General features: G+C 33.4%; 1 protein-coding gene across 4 annotated transcripts in view; it reads right to left on the reverse strand.

The window, feature by feature from the left end:
* The window catches only part of kst (spectrin beta chain, non-erythrocytic 5 kst), a 232521-nt gene that overhangs the window by 81760 nt on the left and 129128 nt on the right, over positions 1 to 21633 (reverse strand). For 3 of the 4 annotated variants that reach the window (XM_075308364.1, XM_075308362.1, XM_075308365.1), the window contains one exon: positions 3617 to 3649. The exons of the other annotated variant lie outside the window; for it this stretch is intronic. In XM_075308364.1, the coding sequence (XP_075164479.1) occupies positions 3617 to 3629 (13 nt within the window). In that variant the 5' untranslated portion in view covers positions 3630 to 3649. The remainder of the gene's footprint in view (positions 1 to 3616; positions 3650 to 21633) is intronic. 4 annotated transcript variants of the gene reach the window in all.

The following is a 21633-nucleotide window of genomic DNA, read 5'->3' on the forward strand; positions in this document are numbered from 1 at the left end:
ATTTTATTTAAAAAAATGACAAATCATTTTTTTACCAAATCCAAAGCATGCTTAGATCATTTAATATTTTAAAATAACATGTAAATAAAATAGAGGTGTTGGGAAGGTAGCTCCCACAAAACGAAGGACTTCCAGTAAAAAATTTGTGATAGTAATCAAAATGTATCGAATACGCAAACAGAGCTAATACGCCTTAGATATTGTTACAGTCTCACAGAAGTGGAATTAAAATGAAAATAATATGCATTGTAAGTGAAATAAAGCCTTTAAGTTTGTTAAATTTCAATCAAAAATGTGACTTTTGATACAAAAAAATTTAGCTTTTTTTCTAGCTATTTTTTTTTTTAGCATTTTTTAGCTTTTTTTAGCTATTTTGTTGGGCAAATCTAGCAGTTTTTGGTGAAACAATTCTGGCAACGCTCCTTTTAAATGAAGTCGCTTTGTCTTTATACTCAAAAAAGTTTACTTGAATCCAAAGATTTTGACCTTCCCTTAAGGATTTTGGTATTGATTCCAAAGATGCGGCTTCTAACCGGTAGTTTATCCTCCGGTTAAGTAATAATCGAAGGATGATAAACTGGCCATTAGTCTATATTAGAAAGGTTTTTATCTTTAATGCAAAGTTACAATATCTCAGTTAATTTAACCCATTCACTACCGAAATAAACCTAATGTTAAAAACTTTAATTTTTCCTCTGTTTCTACTTGTACTAACAGCATGTAGAAAAAATATTGCAATTTTGCTTAGCATAAAAGACGCATTTCTCTAATATAAAGTTTTTTTCTTTGTCCAACAGTCGATAAACTTTTTAATGAAGTCGTATTGTCCTTATAATTAAGTGATTTGACTTAAAAATGGGTATCATGACATGAAAGAAAAAAATTTTGGGGTAAGGTTAACTTGACTTTAATAATTCAGAAAAATTCTTTAAAATTAATGAAATTGTCTTTAAATTTGTTGTCATTTTGCATCTTGACTACAAAGCAAAAAATCGTTCAAAAATAGGACATGTTCTTGAACACTTTATTTTAAAGAGGTTTTTTCCTTGAAACATAGCATAATTTCTAGTCTCAATTTGGAAAATAAAGTTGTCGTTAACTCGTTTTTAAAGGACTTTGATAGCATATGAAGCGAAAAATTAAAATTTGCTTCCTAGAACCAAGTACACAAAACCCAAATTTATATGCCTGTAATAAAAATAGTAGTTCTTTGAAATCACTTCAACGTATGCAAAATAGAGCTCTCAAATGTATTTACAATTTGCCATTGACATATTCAACCCTTGCACTCTATAAGGATATTGCAAAAACAATATTCCCTGTTTTTGGTTTGCATGAATACCAGTTGTTAATTTACGTATATAAGTCACTTAATGGAATTGGTCATCGTGTTATATCATTCTCTCAGAATCAAAGTATCTTGAATACCAGGAGTAGACAAAATCTGAGAATGCCTCGTTGTAGATTGGAGAGAACCAAGCAAAGAATAGATTTTGCAGGATGTGTTCTATATAATGATTTACCCTCTACTATGAAAAATATTCCAAATATTTCAGTATTTAAATCTGCTTGTAAGAAGTATCTCTTTGAGTCTCTAGAAACACTTTAGATATGAAAGAAAGTTAAAGTAGTATCGAGTAATAATTTTTTAGTTTTGTATGAAATATAATTATTATCATATTGGATAAAATAGAATAATTATAAAATTCATATATTGCAAAAGATATGTTAGATTGCCTACTTGCCTCAAATATGCCAATATGGACGCTGAGGCTATTAGTTTAAGTATGTGAATTGTAGCGAATATGAATACCAAATAAAAAAAAAAAAAAAAAAAGAGAGAGAATTGTGTCCTAAAAGTATCCTTACTTGTATTCTCCGCTTCTTTGGCTCGGAATCAATACCAAAATTGTTATAGTAAAGACAAAGTCTTTGGAACCGGGCATGTGTTTTTTTTTAGTGTGCGTGGCGATAAAGGATTCCAATTTATTTCCTCTCAGATTCCCGTAGTAAAATGTTCTAACATTTACATCTGCTTAAGACATTAAATTAATAATAAGTAAGCGCTAGAAACTTATGTTGTAAAGGAGCATTCCTTCAAACGGATTGCATTGGCTGGAACTATCGTATTGTATGGAGGCCACATGTTCGGTGTCAATTGTAAACAATATCTTTGTATATACACTCGTACTCGTATTTGTGTCCACACTTCCCTCCTCAATTGATCATATTTTGTTTACAATTACCCATGGAAAACTTAAAAATAACAACGCTACACAAATCTCTCACATCTGGATGTGGAAATGTGCAACCAAATCTTACAACCAACCATTGCAATGGAGATCCAATGGCAAATAACATTTAATGAATCTTCCAGTAATATCTACACCTAAATGCTTCTATGCCATCCCATAGAATGTGTTAAATTTAGCATATGGACAGACAGACGGACGGACCGTGAGCGCAGACCAAATAACTGAGCACAAGTGCAGCGACCTTTATGGCAGCTCATTGTTCTTCAGTTTTCCCTATATACTGTGTGTGTGTGTGTGAGAGATTTATAAGCATTTGTAGGTCTTTGTCTCCAGTTCGGATAGATTCATTAGCATGAACTTGATGTTGCAACTGCCGTTTTCAATTCATCTGCCTTTGCATCTCCCCTTGGAGTTTGGTGGCTGGGCAACTGAACAACCGGAGTGAAGAAGTCTATCTATTTTAAGATTTTTGACTACGACACAAGAGGGAAGATTTTGTTTATTTTTGTAAATAACGGATGGATGGCTGGTTTGTATTTAATATTTTTTTTAGTTTGTCATGGATGGATGATGGATGTACAACATACCGCTAGCTCATAGCTCGCCCTTATAGAGTTTTTCTTTTGGTTTAACTGCCTTGACATTGGTCCAAGGTTGGATGGGGTAGGGTTCCATGAATGAAGTTAAGACAATGAAAGAAAAAACTATTATAAGATATAAATCAATGCGTTTTACAGGTGTGAATAAGGTTCCTGAACACCCAATAAAAAAATCTTTTTTTCTACTGAACGAAATTTTAGGCAAATGGAATTCTCCTTTCTCTCTCTCTCTCTATCTTTGAGAGAGAATAAATCCGAATTTATGACAAAAGGTTTAATCATTGTCTCTAAATCTTTTTCTTGGTTTTTAGAAAAAAATTGTAGTGTCAAAACTTTGCTTGTCTTAAATTTCTTTGCTATAGATTGCTATATAGATTGTCTAAGGTAGCTCTAAAACTTACTACATTGATCTTCTATGGCATACTGACGTACGTAAAATACATATATATATATATATATTTCCAAATGCTAATAAATATTAGCATTGTACTCAACATTCCTTCCACACAACAGTCATAAAAATATGCGAGTCAGAAGTAAAATGGGAAACGATTAATTTGTTATCTCGACGGTAATATAATTAAGAATGATAAGAACAAATATAACAGGCAATACATCTTTTCGCAATGAAGCCTTAAGGTATGCCAATAAATTTTCAATTATTATGAATAGTAAACATTTTGGGGATCACCTAATAACAAGGTGTAATGGAATAAGAATAAAAGTAAGAAAATAAAGAAATTATGTCATAGTGGTACTTACTAGTAAATTTCATTTTGATGGCGGGAAACTAACCTGAAAGTAATTAGAAAAAAAAAAAATAAAAATTATTTATATTAAATTTTTAAATGGATAATTAATTATATTAATTTAGGATTGTATTTTTTTAATTTTTTATTATTGGCAAATAAATCGTCGTTTCTTCTCAACGAACTTTGTTTAGCCAGTTTAAATTTATTTGGGTTATAAATATTATTTTGTTTTAGTTACAATTAGGGTGACCAAATAATCGGTTTTATTGAAACGACGGTTTTCGATTCATCCGAAAATCTGAATTTTTTAAAAACCGGTTTTCGGTTTTTTACACTGAAAAAAAGTTACAATTAGGGTGACCAAATAATCGGTTTTATTGAAATGACGGTTTTCGGTTTATCCGAAAATCAGAATTTTTTAAAAACCGGTTTTCGGTTTTTTACACTCAAAAAAAAAAGCATGCCCGGTTCCAAAGATTTTGTCTTAACTTTAAAATTTTTGGTATTGATTCCGATTTTTCTCTTCATATGCTATCATTGTCCTTTAAAAACGAGTTAACGACAACTTTATTTTCCAAATTAAGACTCGACTTCCAGTAGAAATTATGCTATGTTTCAAGTAAAAAAAAAATTAAAATAAAGAGTTAAAAGCATGCAAAAATACAACAAATTTAAAGACAATTTCATTAAATTTAAAGAATTTTTCTGAATTATTAAAGTCAAGTTGACCTTAGCCCAGACATTTGTTCTTTCATGTTATGATACCCATTTTTAAGTCAAATCACTTAGTTATACGACTTCATTGAAAAGTTTACCGACTTTTGGACAAGGAAAAATACTTTATAAAGGGTGATTCTTTTGAGGTTAGGATTTTCATGCATTAGTATTTGACAGATCACGTGGGATTTCAGACATGGTGTCAAAGAGAAAGATGCTCAGAATGCTTTGACATTTCATCATGAATAGACTTACGATCTGCCACAACGTCGAATTTTCAGTGAATGGGCCCTAGAAAAGTTGGCAGAAAATCCGCTTTTTTATCGACAAATTTTGTTCAGCGATGAGGCTCATTTCTGGTTGAATGGCTACGTAAATAAGCAAAATTGCCGCATTTGGAGTGAAGAGCAACCAGAAGCCGTTCAAGAACTGCCCATGCATCCCGAAAAATGCACTGTTTGGTGTGGTTTGTACGCTGGTGGAATCATTGGACCGTATTTTTTCAAAGATGCTGTTGGACGCAACGTTACGGTGAATGGCGATCGCTATCGTTCGATGCTAACAAACTTTTTGTTGCCAAAAATGGAAGAACTGAACTTGGTTGACATGTGGTTTCAACAAGATGGCGCTACATGCCACACAGCTCGCGATTCTATGGCCATTTTGAGGGAAAACTTCGGAGAACAATTCATCTCAAGAAATGGACCGGTAAGTTGGCCACCAAGATCATGCGATTTGACGCCTTTAGACTATTTTTTGTGGGGCTACGTCAAGTCTAAAGTCTACAGAAATAAGCCAGCAACTATTCCAGCTTTGGAAGACAACATTTCCGAAGAAATTCGGGCTATTCCGGCCGAAATGCTCGAAAAAGTTGCCCAAAATTGGACTTTCCGAATGGACCACCTAAGACGCAGCCGCGGTCAACATTTAAATGAAATTATCTTCAAAAAGTAAATGTCATGGACCAATCTAACGTTTCAAATAAAGAACCGATGAGATTTTGCAAATTTTAGGCGTTTTTTTTTAAAAAAAAGTTATCAAGCTCTTAACAAATCACCCTTTATTAGAGAAATGCGTCTTCTATGCTAAGAAAAATTTGCATTCGTAATTTAAAGACATGAAATCTTTGACCTCGCGACGATATTTGTTCCAGTGTATTTTGCTCAAAACCGGTTAACCGGTTAAAACCGAAATTATAAAAAATTAGTTAAAATGAGTTTTAAATACTCATTTTATTCAAATAAATAAAAATTCGTTGTAAAAAAATTAACAATGTATAGAACATTGACAGGAAAATTGAATGCCGTTAATGTGCTCCTTTTTCGCTGAAAATACTCGTTGACTGATTGTAGATATCCGACTAAGTTTTCTAAAAGATAAAGGACAAACAACATTGTCTTTGCAAGCAAAAAAATTTGAGAAAATGTCACAATGCTTCTAATAAATTCGGGTTTATTTGCGCTCAAAGAAAGGACTTTACATCTACACGCTCACAAACTAATAGCTTCTGTAACATATACTCCCAAACATATTTTGCTTCAAGCATATACATTTTTGGGTATTGCCCAAACATTTATATGTTTGATCTCTTCCAATATATAATATGTTTGAAAGCATATTAGTCTAAACAATATATGTTTGGGTAGTCTAGGTTAGGTTAGGTTAGGTTAAAGTGGCAGCCCGATTAAATTTCAGGCTCACTTAGACTATTCAGTCCATTGTGATACCACATTTAACTAAAAGTACCTATTACATATGGGCACTTCTAGTCTTAACCACTGAACCTTCTCTATTATTAACTTTTGTGGAACCAACCAGATTGCTCCAAAAACATTAACAAACTGCTTAAGTTAACGTTTTCCAGGTCAGCCAGTAATCTAAAGCTATATGCTCCTAAAATTCGCTTACGCCTTACACAAAAAGCAGGACACTCACACAAGAGGTGTTTAATTGATTCCTTTTCCTCCACGTCATGACAGCTTATACAATAGTCATTATACTTCGCACCTATAGTTTTTGCAAATTCGCCTATCAGGCAGCGACCCGTTATAGCAGATATTAGGAGTGCTATCTGACGCCTTGAGAACACTAGCATATCTAGTGTGCGGTTTAAGTTTAAATGGGGCCATATTTGCTTGGTGTCGTTACAACCCTTGCAATTTTTCCATCGAATATTGGCCATCATAACAGCCTTCTCACGCAGTAAGAGCTTGCAGGTGGCCAGAGGCATACCAACAGATTCTAGTTCCCCTGGAATATGTAAGGTAGTTCCTAGCCTTGCTAACACATCTGCTTCACAGTTCCCCGGTATGTTCCTATGACCAGGCACCCATATTAGGTGAATATTGTACTGCTCAGCCATCTCGTTGAGAGATTTGAGGCAGTCTATGGCCGTTTTTGAGTTAAGGAACACAGAGTCCAAGGATTTTATTGCAGGTTGACTGTCTGAGTATATATTAATGCCAATATTTGTTGGAACATTACTTCTCAGCCAATTCAGTCTAAGTTCCAAACATTTTGTATTTTTGCATCCAAATTCAATAATGTTGTCTTCCAAAAAACAATATGTTATTATGTGAACATATAATATGTTTGGAAGCATTTTGCACCCAAAAATATATGCTTAAAAAAAATTCTCTCAAACAATATTGTGCTCAAAATTTTATTTATTTATTTATATATTTACAATCATAACGAATTATGAAAATAAACAGGTAATATAGGTGCTAACAACATAGGTTTTCGACCTGAATGCTCAAAATTTTGTTTCTGCCCAATTGTATATTCCCCCACATCTTTCTCACTTCCACGAGATTTTTTAGTTCTTAGCACCTTTTTCTGTAATACAAACATTGTAGAAGAAATTATTCAATTGTATGATTTTTTTTATATTTTAATTTTACCTTTTGCCGGACGGGGATTCGAACAGCGGACCACACAGTTTGTAAGGATCAAAGAAGTAGCTGATCAATTGCCCAAGGAAAAATAAAATGTTAATTTTGTAATAACAAGCAACAACCACCAACTTAATTCAATATCGCTCCCTGTTAAATAGCGCTCCAAGCTACTAAACACATATATGTTTATAGGCTATTTCTAAATTAATATATGTTTGCATCCAAGCATATTATATTTACAAACAGTTTATGTCCCAAACATAATATGTTCTAACACATTAACATATATGTCCCAAACATGTTATGCTAGTTTATGAACATGATATGCTTGCACTCAAAAATATTGTGTTTAAAAATTTGTGTTTATAGCCAAACATATGAAAAACAGCCTTTTTCATCCGTGTAAGTGGAATGTCGTTTGACTAAAATCTCTTCATTTACTTAGTGAAACTGTGTTGTAAGTACCCTACGGGAAATAGATCAACCTCAGGACCGGTACAGGGTTAGTACCTGGTGTGTATGGACCAGTCACAGTTCTGATCCAAGCATATGGAATGAACCGGTCACTTTAACATGGGTTTGTCATTGGTTGGGAAAATTTACACTTTAGGACACGACATGGACTCATCCCAAAGGACACGTCCTGAAACAACTTAGTACACCCATAGAAAAAATCATGAACGGCGTGGTCATTTCAAACCGATCCGTTCATGAAAGTGAATCAACACACATGTGTTGTCAAACTGAGAACTGGCGGGGTCAATCTGACAACGTAAAAATGACACAATGCGTTGTTAAAACAACAACCAGCGTTCTTGATCTGAAAACGTAATGGTTACGAATTTATAAACAAAATAAAAAAGATTTCCTCTACCGTGACTCGAACCTGTGTTGTCTGCACCATACCATTTAACAGTCGCCTTAGCACATTGCACCACCGGCGGAGTTGTCATTACAACGTCTAGCGATTATTTTAAGTCTTTTCATGACCAAAGAAAAAAGAATGCCGTTAATGAAGTCGTGAACGCCCGTGGACGAAATCGTGAACATTCCGTTTTGATTTTTTGTGAACGTTTCCATTTCATTTTTTTACCCTCCGTTCACGATTGTGGACCGCAATTTTTTCTATTAGTGTAGGACTACCCCATAGACAACTGCTCATGAAACAGTCTGGGACAAACTTTTAGGACCGCGTTTCCATCCGTATCGCACCAGAAAGGAATATGTCGAACAAAAAATAATTCTGATAGTTGTATTGTAGTTAAAGGTGTGGATTCAAAAAGATTGGATTCAAAGTGAGTATAAAAATCAATAAATTATATGACAATTAAAAATGTTGATAAACTGGAGCACTAGTACCAGTCCTGTAATGGATCCATTAGTGGCAATTTGCACTAATTTCCCGTAGGGTAGTCATTTGTTTTAGTATATCTCGGCATTTTGGAAGAAATAACATATATGAAAAATAGAAAGAAATTTCGTTGAAATACAGAAAACCAATTATCAAAACCCGGTTTTCGTGGTTAACCGAAAATCAGTGTTGCCAATTTGGTGCTTTTAGCACCAAATTTAGTGCGTTTTGATTTCTAAAAAGCACCAAATTGCCTTTTTGGTGCCTTTTCAAAAAAAGCACCAAATTGGTGCTTTCTTGCATTTTCATTTAGTGCTTTTTTTATTTTGAACAGTATTAAGTAATTGATACAAACATTTTGATTAGACTTTCAAGAGCTGAAAAAACTCAAATTTATTGCCAAATGTAGAATTTGATTGCTATGAAGTTGGTATTGATTATTTTTTAATTAATATTGTTATTTAGGGTATTCTGTAGGAAAGTCGAACGATGAGTGCCGAATTTTTGAATTTGGTAAAGATGTCATTAAAAACGTTTGTATTAAATTCACAAAAGCACGCAGAATTGAAATAAGCAATAGGCTCCTTCCATATATTAATATTTTGAAAGTTGAAAAACATCACTGATCAAAATGAATTGGACGAAAGCATTAAAACTGATCAAGGTGTATACTTGAATAGCGGTTGATAATGGCGAGTACAAAGTTTGAGTTTTGCCGCTAAAGTGAAAACTATATCAGTAAAAAAGGCATAAAATTATGCATATTTGCTGCAAATTTTATTATAACTTGATGGGGTATAGCCCAAAGCAAATTTTCACAAAGTTTAATTCACCGAAGTTCTATAATACATCTTCGAAAGTTTTTTTTTTTTTTTTTTTTTTTTTTTAGTAGAGCATTTAATTTTTGATTTGATGTTAGAATTTATAATATATTTTGGGTGCTTTTTGGCCTTGGGGAGTTGGCAACACTGCCGAAAATACCAATTTTTTCATTATCCGGTTTCGGTTTGTGTAACTGAATCCGGTTAATCGGTTAACTGGTGTCGGTTTTGGACACCCTAATTACAATTTCTCCAATATGGGGAGCCTGAAGATTTGCAAATTCATACTTCCCTTCCCTTCGGAATTTCTTAAAATTTGTAAATTTTACTACAAATCGCCTGAACTCTTATTTTTGCATTCAAACTATAAAATATTTCTTTAACAAATGAAAAAATATATAAAAATAGGTGGCGGCGGCGACTAAAATCGTCGGCTTCATTCTCTGATGTGATTCTCGGATTGTTTTAATTTGAAAAAAAAAACCACAAGTGCCAGTAGCCTCTTGTCATTCTTAACAATAAATAAATAACATTAATTGTTAACTTTTAAAAAATGCTTTACATGAAATATACCACCTCATAATCATAAGAAAGAAAACACAAGAAACCAACCGTATTTAAAGTATACCAAAAGAATAATAGATCAACGAAAAATTTATATGATATCAGCCATACGATCTTGAAACCTGTTGCGTTAGCATATAACCACAATAACTGTCATTATGTCAATTTAAAATTCAAATATTTATGTATTTATGTATTTTTGTATGCTTTTGCTTTTGTTGTTTCTCATATTTGTGTGATTAGAAATGTTGATTGGACACAAAATCTTTTACGTGATGAAGAGCTGGGAGAAGACGTAGAAATGTTTGCATAAATTCCCCAGACAAACGGCCAATTTAGAATTCAAAAGGTCTTTAGAAAGAACATCGATAGTGTGGAAGACTTAAACAGAGAAATTCTTAAAATCGTTAGATATACCAAATTAGTAGTAAGTTACCTCATCGCCATTTATGAAATCAGAATAGCAATGACACAGTTTTATGGAGAAAACGTTTTTCCAAACTACTGCATGTGATATAGCACGTAAAAACAAGTTTACTACGATCCAAAGATTTTGACATGCCCTTAAAGTTTCTGTTACTGAGCCCAAAGTAAAAATTTATTATAGTACTATGCAATGCCGAATGGATGCGCTACTTGCCCGCCCAGCAAAAAAAGCGTCGCCAAAAAAGTAGTGCAAATGTTCTTTTTGGATCCGGAAGTGGTGCAAAATTGATGCAGAAGCGATGAATTTAACATGGGCTTGTCATAGGGCGGAAGCCCAACAGTCATTGCACTGAATTTGCATCACTTTTTTAGGTGTGATCCGAATGCAATGTTTTGGATGTAAATCAAAAAATTCTGCGATATTTTGTAAAATAAATAATTTTTATAATTTTTAATGGATTCTAACGATTGTCGGAAAGGTTTGACCAAAAATATTTCAAAAAAATCACAATTTTTTCGGATTAGATTTAGCATTTTTTTTCGACAAAATTTAAAAGATTTGTACCATTTTATAAATTCTTACTCTGTTTTTAACCTATTTAAAACAAAAAAGTTAAAAGTACCCATTAAAAGTAAGAAAAAAACCAAGTTATAAAAATTGAATTAAAAGAACTTCATGGGTAGTTAAAATAAGGAACATCATTGGGAGTGCATCTTCTAGAAGTGCTTTTAAAGTTGTGCGTTTGGAAGAACTTCCAAATTTTTTTGCTGGGCGTTGATGGATATTATAGCTATATCCATCAACGGGCAAGTATGTATGTTGTATGTTGATCACTTAAAAAAAAGTGAACCCTCTATTTCACAGTATAACATTCTAATATATTATAAACAAATTTTTATACCCTCCACCATAGGATGGAGGTATATTAACTTTGTCATTCCGTTTGTAACACAACGAAATATTACTCTAAGACCCCATAAAGTATATATACGAGGGCGGTTCGGAAACTTCTTAGCCTATCAATGAAAGAGAATAGTTAGTTTTTCAAATAATTGCGGATGCGTCCTTTTTGAACACCTGTTTCTATATGAAGGAGTTTAACATGTGTTCATAACAGAGATGGAAGTTTCCAAAACACTTAACTTTTTTCTGTTATACCGCGATTTTTGTGCTAGGCTAAGAAGTTTCCGAACTGCCCTCGTATTTATGACACTAAACTATCTAATGTTGGGCAAAATTTTCACACATTTTATATTGAGTATTTTTACTAGAGGTCTGCATCGAATAACTTTTCACTACATGTATGCAATTCGCTGTCGAATATAGTACATACACTGTCTTTCTCTCAGAGCGCAAGTAGTGAAGTGAAGAGAACACTTGCTTGTCAAATACCACCAAGTACTTATCCGAAACAATATGTGTTCCGAAAAAAAGGAACAATAAAAATGTAAGTACTTGAGAAAAAGTACAACATGGATTCTCTTCACTTCACGTGGTACCACGAGTATTGCTCAGTTATGTGCGAAGCAAAACTTTCCATTTCTATTAATCATAGATATGTATGTATGTCACATATTTCATATATTTATGTATGTCACACACTTACCTTAACGTTTGCCGTTCTTTATATCAATCCGAAAACATATATTATGGAGAGTAACTGTTTTCTTGTATTTCTGAAACTGCACGTGGTACATGGAGTACTCTATGAAGTTTTGTCCTCGCAACATACTCGACGTAATCACTCTGAGTACACTTCAATAAGAGAGAAAGAGGAATATGTGTTTGTTGGTAGTAAAGACATCAGAGTAGCAACAAGAAGTTACTCGTGGCTTTTGGTGTTCATTAAAATGTGTACCAATTGTTTTGCGACTCTCTCAAATATATGTACTCATTTAGCAAGTACACGTGTACTCTGCATTTACAAATGGAATTGTGCAGACCTCTAATTTTTACCTTCCAAAATTGTTTTGGTAATGATTTTTTTTCTGGGCATTTCCATGTTGGTTTTGTTGATCTCATTTTTTTCAATGACAAAAGTCTTAACCATTCTTATGGAACCAAAATTGCCTTTGAAGAAATTTATCATCATGCTAAATATTTATTGACTATTTATGAAATTTCCGTTACTTTATCTGTTGTGAATTTATACGTAATTTATTTTTTTAACGAACGCATGGATGAGTGAACGAATGAATAAGTCAAGATTGTCCATCGATGTATGTTATATGGCTGCATTTAAATTTTTTAACAACTGCTAATCCCCATTAGAAATGCTTTGCACCAAACCAATCCCCTATTTATGGGTGGGCAAATAATAAATACATAGTAAAAATTATGGCAACGAATAGAAGACATAATCATTGGCAGTATCTACACTAAAAATAATATTTACATGATATTAAAGATTACGCAACCTAAGTTTTAGGATGCGAAATTTACAAAATACTAAGGACAAATTTCTTTAAAATAATGAATTTTTAATTAAAATAAAGTTTATAATCTTTGCTCCAAAAATTTTCTCATTAAATTTAGGACACAAATTTTGTAAATTTGCGTCCCTCCGTTAAAGTCGCATGTCTTTGTAATAAGGCTAATTTTCTTTAAAGTAAAGAAACACATTTTTTATTTAAAGAAATGGTCCTTAAATTAACTGAAATATTGAAACTTTAGATTTGAGATAAAAACTTCAAATATAGGCTAAGACTTATTTTGAGGATTTAGCGTCTTTGGTTTAATGTTTTTTTGGAATTAAGAAAACATATTTTTCTTTGAAGTATCCGTTATAATTTGGATTTTTAAACTGGCATTTGTTTGTATATTATGTGAGTACCTTTATTAATAAACCGCGAAAAGGGAATGAAAATTTGATAAATGAGATCTGTATCCTAATTTTAATTTTATTGGTCCTAGAAAATTTCTTTATTTTAAAGAAGCCGCATCTTTGGCTCGGAATCAATTCCAAAATCCTTAAGGGAAGGTCAAAATCTTTGGATCCAAGAAAACTTTTTTTTTTGAGTGTATAAACTAAGTCGTTTCCACGGAAAAATAAAGAAATATTAAAAATAAGAAATTTTTAAAGTTTAAAAAATATTAAAAAAAAAAACTATTAAAGCCATCATAAAGGGTGGTTAAATTGTAAGGGCCGATGTTGAAAACGCCAAGTTTTTTCCGAATTTTATTTGACATTTCTCTATTTCAGACTTACTCAATTTGAACCATGGACGTCGTGAATGAGCGAATGGTTCCAAGAAATGGCAACAGTGGATGATCAATTTTCGAAGAAAATCATCTTCAGTGATGATGCACATTTTCACCTCAGTGGATTCGTCAATAAACAGAATTGCCGCATTTGGGCGAATGAGAATCCAAGAGTGATTGTCGAAAAACCAATGCACCCACAAAGAGTGACTCTTTGGTGTGGTTTATGGGCTGGCGGGATCATCGGGCCGTATTTTTTCCAAAATGAGGCCAGTCAGGCAGTTACTGTGAATGGTGTTCGCTATCGTGAGATGATAATGACCTTTTTATGGCCCGAATTGGAAGATATGGATGTGGACGATATGTGGTTTCAGCAGGACGGTGCCACTTGCCACACAGCTAACGAAACAATGGCTCTTTTGCGCAACAAATTCAATGGCCGTGTTATCTCACGTAATGGCGATGTCAATTGGCCGCCAAGATCATGTGATTTGACACCGTTGGACTTTTTTCTTTGGGGTTATTTGAAAGAAAAGGTGTACGTCGATAAGCCAGCAACAATTCAAGAGCTAAAGGATGAGATAATACGGCACATTAACGGCACCGTGGTGCAATGGTTAGCATGCCCGCCTTGCATACACAAGGTCGTGGGTTCGATTCCTGCTTCGACCGAACACCAAAAAGTTTTTCAGCGGTGGATTATCCCACCTCAGTAATACTGGTGACATTTCTGAGGGTTTCAAAACTTCTCTAACTGGTTTCACTGCAATGTGGAACGCCGTTCGGACTCGGCTATAAAAAGGAGGTCCCTTGTCATTGAGCTTAACATGGAATCGGGCAGCACTCAGTGATAAGAGAGAAGTTCACCACTGTGGTATCACAATGGACTGAATAGTCTAAGTGAGCCTGATACATCGGGCTGCCACCTAACCTAACCTAACCTAACCTAACGGCATAGAACCTCCATTATGCCTCAGTGTCATAGAAAATTTGGACCATCGGATGAAGGTGTGCCACCGAGGTCGCGGCGCCCATTTGGCCGATATTTTGTTTCATACATAATTGAGTAATACCAATATATCGTAATAAAATAAAATTACAATAATTTCCTAAATAGTTTGTGTTTTATTCAAAATCAACATCGGCCCTTGAAATTTTAACCACGAGAACTTTTTTTTTGGGAAAATAATATGATCATTTTTCAAAATGTTACAATATCGAAAACGAGAAGTTGCTTCCGAATGATCCACTTCAATTTTACCATCACATCTCACATTCCACATCTTCTGTTACTACAAAAGAAAACGATCAAATTAATTATACCCGAAAACAAGAGAAATTCTTCTCTTTCTTCATTTATGAATATGATTAATACTAATAATATGAGGCAATTTTTTTATATGTATTATAGATTTAAAATTTTTAGGAATTTATGAGTTGGTTTATTTCTTGTTTATTGCCGTTTAACAGATGCTAATTAAAATAGCTGCGGTTATTTTAATTATGTATGTTGGAAACGAAATAATAATAATTTCATATTTTATCCAAAAAGCTATTAAAACCTGGTAACGAACAGAAATAGCTTCCGAAAGTAATATAAAAATGTAAAAATAGTGTACGAGTGGTAAGATATCGTATGACAAAATTATTATAATGGGTTTATAAATAGCGAGAAATTGGGAATTTCGACTTTATTCTATTTTCTTCAACATTTACTTGAACCCCATCCGATTAAGTGCGATTGTAATACTCGATGTAATATGTAATCATTGACTGAATAGCCTGATTCATGGAAAAAACGAAAGCTTAGTATTCATAACTATTTTATCGGAGTTCTGGTTAAACTAATGTCTAGGGAGTTTATAACAATCGTTAGGTAACCACTGTGCTTCGGCGCATTGGCTTTTTTTGTTCACACTATTTGCATACCCTCATTTTTAACGTTCAATTCCCAGATGAGTTAAGTTTGTTTGTTTATACCCGTCAACTTTTGTGTCTTTGCTGTTTTTGTTTTTATTTTGTTTTTAACAAATAATGACATCATCATAAAAAATCTGACTTCTTATGGTCTATTAACAAACTCATAAAATACAACAATCACTAGACACATTTTAATTGTTTACTTTTGATTTTTTTGTTTTTTTTTTTTTGCGAACGAAAAACAAAACGGAGAAGAGAAATTGTTGAATCAATGAAACTCGAAGAGAGGTATTTGCACGAATGAGAAACAAACAATTTAAGCACATAAGATAATAGCAATTTTATATTATTGTTTAGTTCTGTCATAGGTTATGTTCGTCATAAGTTTTTTGCACGCAAGTAGCGGATATGTTGGAAATGTAGGAAGCCGTGAAGTATCTAACTTCGATATGTATCGCCCTGTATCATAAGATGGGAATGGTGGACTCAGACTCCATAAAGAATATGATATTTAAGCTATTACCTTTTTGGCAACTCTGGTTTAAATGGCTGACTGTACAACTCCGTGGGTGATTTCTCTGGAACGGACTGTATATTTGTAGTACACTCCCAGTAAACCATGTACTGGGGGTCCGTTTATATGGGGACTATACGTAAAAGTGGACCGATATGGCCCATTTGCAATACCATCCGACCTACATCAATAGCAACTACTTGTCCCAAGTTTGAAGTCGATAGCTTGTTTCGTTCGGAAGTTAGCGTGATTTCAACAGACGGACGGATGGACATGCTGAGATCGACTCAGAATTTCACCTCGACCTAGAATATATATACTTTATAGGGTCTTAGAGCAATATTTCGATGTGTTACAAACGGAATGACAAAGTTAATATACCCCCCATCCTATGGTGGAGGGTATAAAAAGAGACACGCTGTTTACCGGTGTGGATGCCAAAGCAAAAGTGATCATATAAAATTCATTAGACACACACATAATTATTTTAGTGCAATAGAATTAATTTAGAGAACGACAAATATTTCAAATCAAAGTGAGGGAAAGTTCTCCCTGTGTGAAAGGGAAAGGCGCTAGGGTAACCAACATCTCAATAAACAAATAGATATGGAACTTAAGTACACCTGGACATCGCTTTGCGTCGCAGATACGTTCCAAAAAAACCATGCAAAGATTGGGGATAGATAACAACGCGACTTCGAAAATCTAACGACGCAAAGTGAAAACTGGTACTGATTCAGCAGCGACGCAACTTCGAAACAACGCAAAAGGAAACGACGCAAAGCGTTCTTGGGCCTATATTATTCAAGATATATATCGATGACGTTAAGAATGTCGGTTTTAAGGGGGAAGTTGTTCATATTTGCGGATGATATATGCTTACTTTGTAATTACAATCACCCAAAGGTTTTACAGACACAAATAGAGTACAACGCATCTATTCTTTCTGAGTTTTTGCGTGTCAATAAATTGGTTTTGAACGCTAAAAAGACAAAATTTGTTCGATTTAGGTCATATATTTAATTTACAGAATAGGTTAGGTTAGGTTAGGTTATGTGGCAGCCCGATGTATCAGGCTCACTTAGACTATTCAGTCCATTGTGATACCACAGTGGTGAACTTCTCTCTTATCACTGAGTGCTGCCCGATTCCATGTTAAGCTCAATGACAAGGGACCTCCTTTTTATAGCCGAGTCCGAACGGCGTTCCACATTCCAGTGAAACCACTTAGAGAAGCTTTGAAACCCTCAGAAATGTCACCAGCATTACTGAGGTGGGATAATCCACCGCTGAAAAACTTTTTGGTGTACGGTCGTAGCAGGAATCGAACCCACGACCTTGTGTATGCAAGACGGGCATGCTAACCATTGCACCACTGTGGCTCCCAATTTACAGAATAAGTCTAAGATGTTTGTGAACATAGGAGGGAGTGTTATAGAAGAAACAGACACATAAATTCAATATGAACTAAAGCAAATGAAGATTTTCGTACGATTCCCAAAAATAGTAAGAACGAACTACTGTATGGTTAAAATGGTCATGATTTGGCGCCATTGATTTTCTTCATTACTTTTAGTTAATTTTTTCTTCTAGGAGAGGATGTAATTTCGTGAACTACAGTTAAAAAGTACAAAAGGGCATTAAATTTTCCTGGTTTTAACAACGCTTTGTGGAAATCTCAAAATGTGGAGCAAAATTTAGTTCAATTTTTGTGCGAGGTAGTTCATTCTTCCTATAATACAGTTCACTTTTTTTCGATGAGGACATCGATATGGAGCCGACTTCATCCACTGAAATTTGTTCAAATTCTGTCTCGAAAAACTGACTCGTCTTTTGACCCATTCCGGCAATGGATGCAATTTGTGGCTTACTCATAAGAACGAAAACGCTGATTTGATGAGCTAAGTGCAAAATGCATGCATTATGTATGAAATGCATACAATTTTCGAAATTAATTGCTACAATTAATTTTTTAATTGAAATGTCTTCAATCACAGAAATTATAGTATCAATTAAAAAATTAATTGATAAAATTAAAAAAAAAATGGTACTATTAATTTTTGTTTCAATTAAAAATTTTGTTGAATCAATTAAATTTTAAATTGAATATTTTTTAAAACTCTATTAGGACTTTAATTGGAAAAATTTTCGTGAAATTTCAATTTTTAATTTTAAAAATATTCAATTAAAAATTTAATTGGATCAACAAATTTTTTAATTGAAACAAAAATCAATCACAAAAATTAATAGTATCAATTAATTTTTTAATTGGATCAATTAATTTTTTAATTGATACTATCATTTCTGTGATTGAAGACATTTCAAATTAATTGGAACAATTAATTTCGTGATTGTACACAAGAAAAAATTTTTGTGTGTAATGCTACAAAATCACTTTATCGTGCTATGCCAAATATTGCGGCCGTTTATCACGCATTGCTTGGTCCAAAGGTATCAACTGAGTTTGAAAAAAAAAAAAATAATTCCTATGATGGTTTCACTCGGTTGGAGAAGAGCAAGGTTGGCACCAGAGAAAGGCTGCGATCTACCGCAACCGACCAGTGTATTTAGTAAACGCCAATATTTGCAATCTTAAAACATCAATTGATAAAAACTTCAACCACCAATATCCAATGCAACAGACGACTGTCGGTGTTTGTTAGTATGAGTGTTGGTCTCTCGAAAACACCGTAGCATTCACACAGATTGGTTACCCATATCTCAGCAGTTTGCTATTCTCTTATTTGGTTTACCGAGCGTTGTTACGATGTCGATTGTTTTAATATTGCAAGCAATGTTGCCAGTATTTTTCGGGCTCTTGTCCCCAAAATAAGACGCTGTCATCCCCAAAAATCCCCAATTTTATTTAAAATTCCCCACAAAAATCCCCAATACAGTTTTTTGGCGAAATAGGCTCTGCAGTAAAAAATCCGTCATAAACCAAAAATTTTAAAAATATGCAATTTTTGTTATACCAGTTTGCGAGTTACAATAAGATTAAGATTTCAAAATCCAAAAAATGAGACGGGTGCTCAAAATATTTTCTAATACAATCCCTCATCAGAATTAATTATTGGTATAAAGAGTCATCGAATTTGTGTCTTATGCAAATCATCTTCTAAATGCTCGAGATATAAAAATAGGAGTTGGGTCAACATGTGTAGTTATGAATCAAAACTTAGTTCTGAATAGCTAAGAAATAAAATTGGGTGATCGATCAAAAGGCGTTGTTGCCCCGATATGAAGTCTATTATATATGTTTGATATATATTTTCCAAATCTGTGATGTGTGCAGATGAGGGGCCAACACTGCGACCCAAATCCTTATGAAATAATTTCACAATAGTAAACAATTTCTTAGAAACAAAGTAAGTCGTAAAGTAGCTCTTGGAATAGATTTTTTTCATGTTTCGATGATTCTCTGTACTTCTTTAAGCCCCTTTTTAGGGATGTAGAAGTAAAAAATGTCATATAAACCATAACTCAAAACCTGATTTGTTATACTGACAAGAATTCGCAACAAAAATCCCCAAATTTGTAGAAGTTCCCCACCAACTCCCCAACTCAAAAATTTTGTCCCCATCCACGAAAAAATATCCTCGATTTGGGGAAAAATCCCCAATACTGGCAACAAAAAAAAATCGTTTCTGTTATATAAACATATACTCCAAACACATTCTGCTTCAAGCATATATATTTTCAGGATTGGTCCAAATAAAATATTGTATGTATTGTTCAAACATATTATATTTCACCTTAGAACATACACTGGTAGAAAAAAATTTTAATGAAATTTTCTTTGTGTGGATATATTTTTAAGGCGCCAATTGGTTACTTCCATTATTTTACTAGCAGCATAACATACTCTCTAGGCATCTCTTTCTAAACACATGTATGTTTATAGGCTATTTCTAAATTAATATATGTTTGCATCTAAGCATATTATATTTACAAACATTTTATGTCGCAAACATAATATGTTCTAACATATTAACATATATGTCCCAAACATGTTATGCTAGTTTATGAACATTATATATCATTAAAGTCTTTTTCGTCCGTGAAGCAGAATGAAAAAAATTATAGCGCTTTACTTTGAAGCATAATATATCAGCCACCCTGTAGTCTTCATTTGTAAGCAAACTTGAAAGCATATCAAATTTCACTCACTCGCTCATCTCAATTTCTAATCACTCCTAATCATGGTTTCATGTCTAGTGCTCATATTCCACACCATGAAGAATGCGAATATGAATACCACCACAAATATAGAGAATAGATTGAGTATGGAATTCATGACATCACCCATTACCTCATGGCTTGACGATAAATGATATTTGTTGTTGGTTTTATAGCATTTACCATTGGCGGCAGTCCCTCGCGTTTTCTATAATGCCATTGATCTGCAAATCTGTGACCATACACCGCATCCGTTCATTCTTTTGTAGCCCATAATACTGAGCGCGGGCAACACACAATATGATTTCTGTCACTGGCTGCCAAATATCAAGCCCCTTTGAAAGTTACGCATGCGCTTGATATGACTTTAATGACTTTTATTTTCAGCAATGAGGAGACCCATAGATTACTTTTAACATTTACGGAATGGTAGGAAATAAAAGTGATTAGTTTTGTGATGATGTTGCCTGTTTCATTGATTTTTTTTTAAATTTTTTTTTTGCTTAAATATTTTTTCGCTACTGGAATTTAGTTTTGAAAAAATTTTCACCCTTCTTCTTTGGCGTTTTGGTGGTTTGTTGTCATAATTTATTAGTGGGCGCGCGTATTCAAGTATAATTGTAGCTTATTGCATAGTCTTGTTTACATTCCACTGTAGTAATAATCGTCTGTCCCTATATCTGTGCTTCTCCCCCTTGAAGCTTCTCTGTTTATAGAGTTACGGTTCCCTCCTCAAAAGCTTTCAGAATAACAATGAATGGGAATTTTCAAGTCGAACCAGTATGGTAAATATTTTTTTTTAAATTTTATTCTTCCAACCCAGCAACCAACCATTATTCAACTGACTGGAGGTATAATTGCGGGACATACTACTGCATCATTGTATGGCTAATAGACTAAATACAGTTTAAAACATGACGGTGTATGCTAGAGGGAAATGAATCATCGTTAATGTGAATCGGTGAAAAAAAAAAAAATCAATTGATTCCATTTCTATTTTGGAGGGTTGTCTCGAACTGATTTTTAACCGGCAAAATACGATGAGTCAAGTTTATATATAGGAAATACTTGCTAATTCCTATTATTGAGAGAACTTTCTTTGCTAACGATATTAAGTTTCTTTTGTAATTTTTCATTTTTGAATTATAGATATTTGATTGTGATCATCAGCAAATTCAAATTCGTTGATCGAGAAAGTAGGATAGATCGACTATTAACAAGCAGAAGAAACGACATTGCGAACAAGTGGGCTTATCTGAAGAAAAAAAATGGAAATAATATTGATACAGTTAACTTTTAAATAAAGGTATAAACATTAAGTTATTTAAGACAATGATTGAACATTTTAAAATTTTTTATTAAAAAATTAATTGATACAATTAACTTTTTAATCAAGCTGGGAAGACTAAGTGGGTTAAAAAAGGGACGGACATTTT

This window comes from Haematobia irritans, chromosome 4, assembly GCF_050003625.1.
Source record: "Haematobia irritans isolate KBUSLIRL chromosome 4, ASM5000362v1, whole genome shotgun sequence".
NCBI lineage: Eukaryota > Metazoa > Arthropoda > Insecta > Diptera > Muscidae > Haematobia > Haematobia irritans.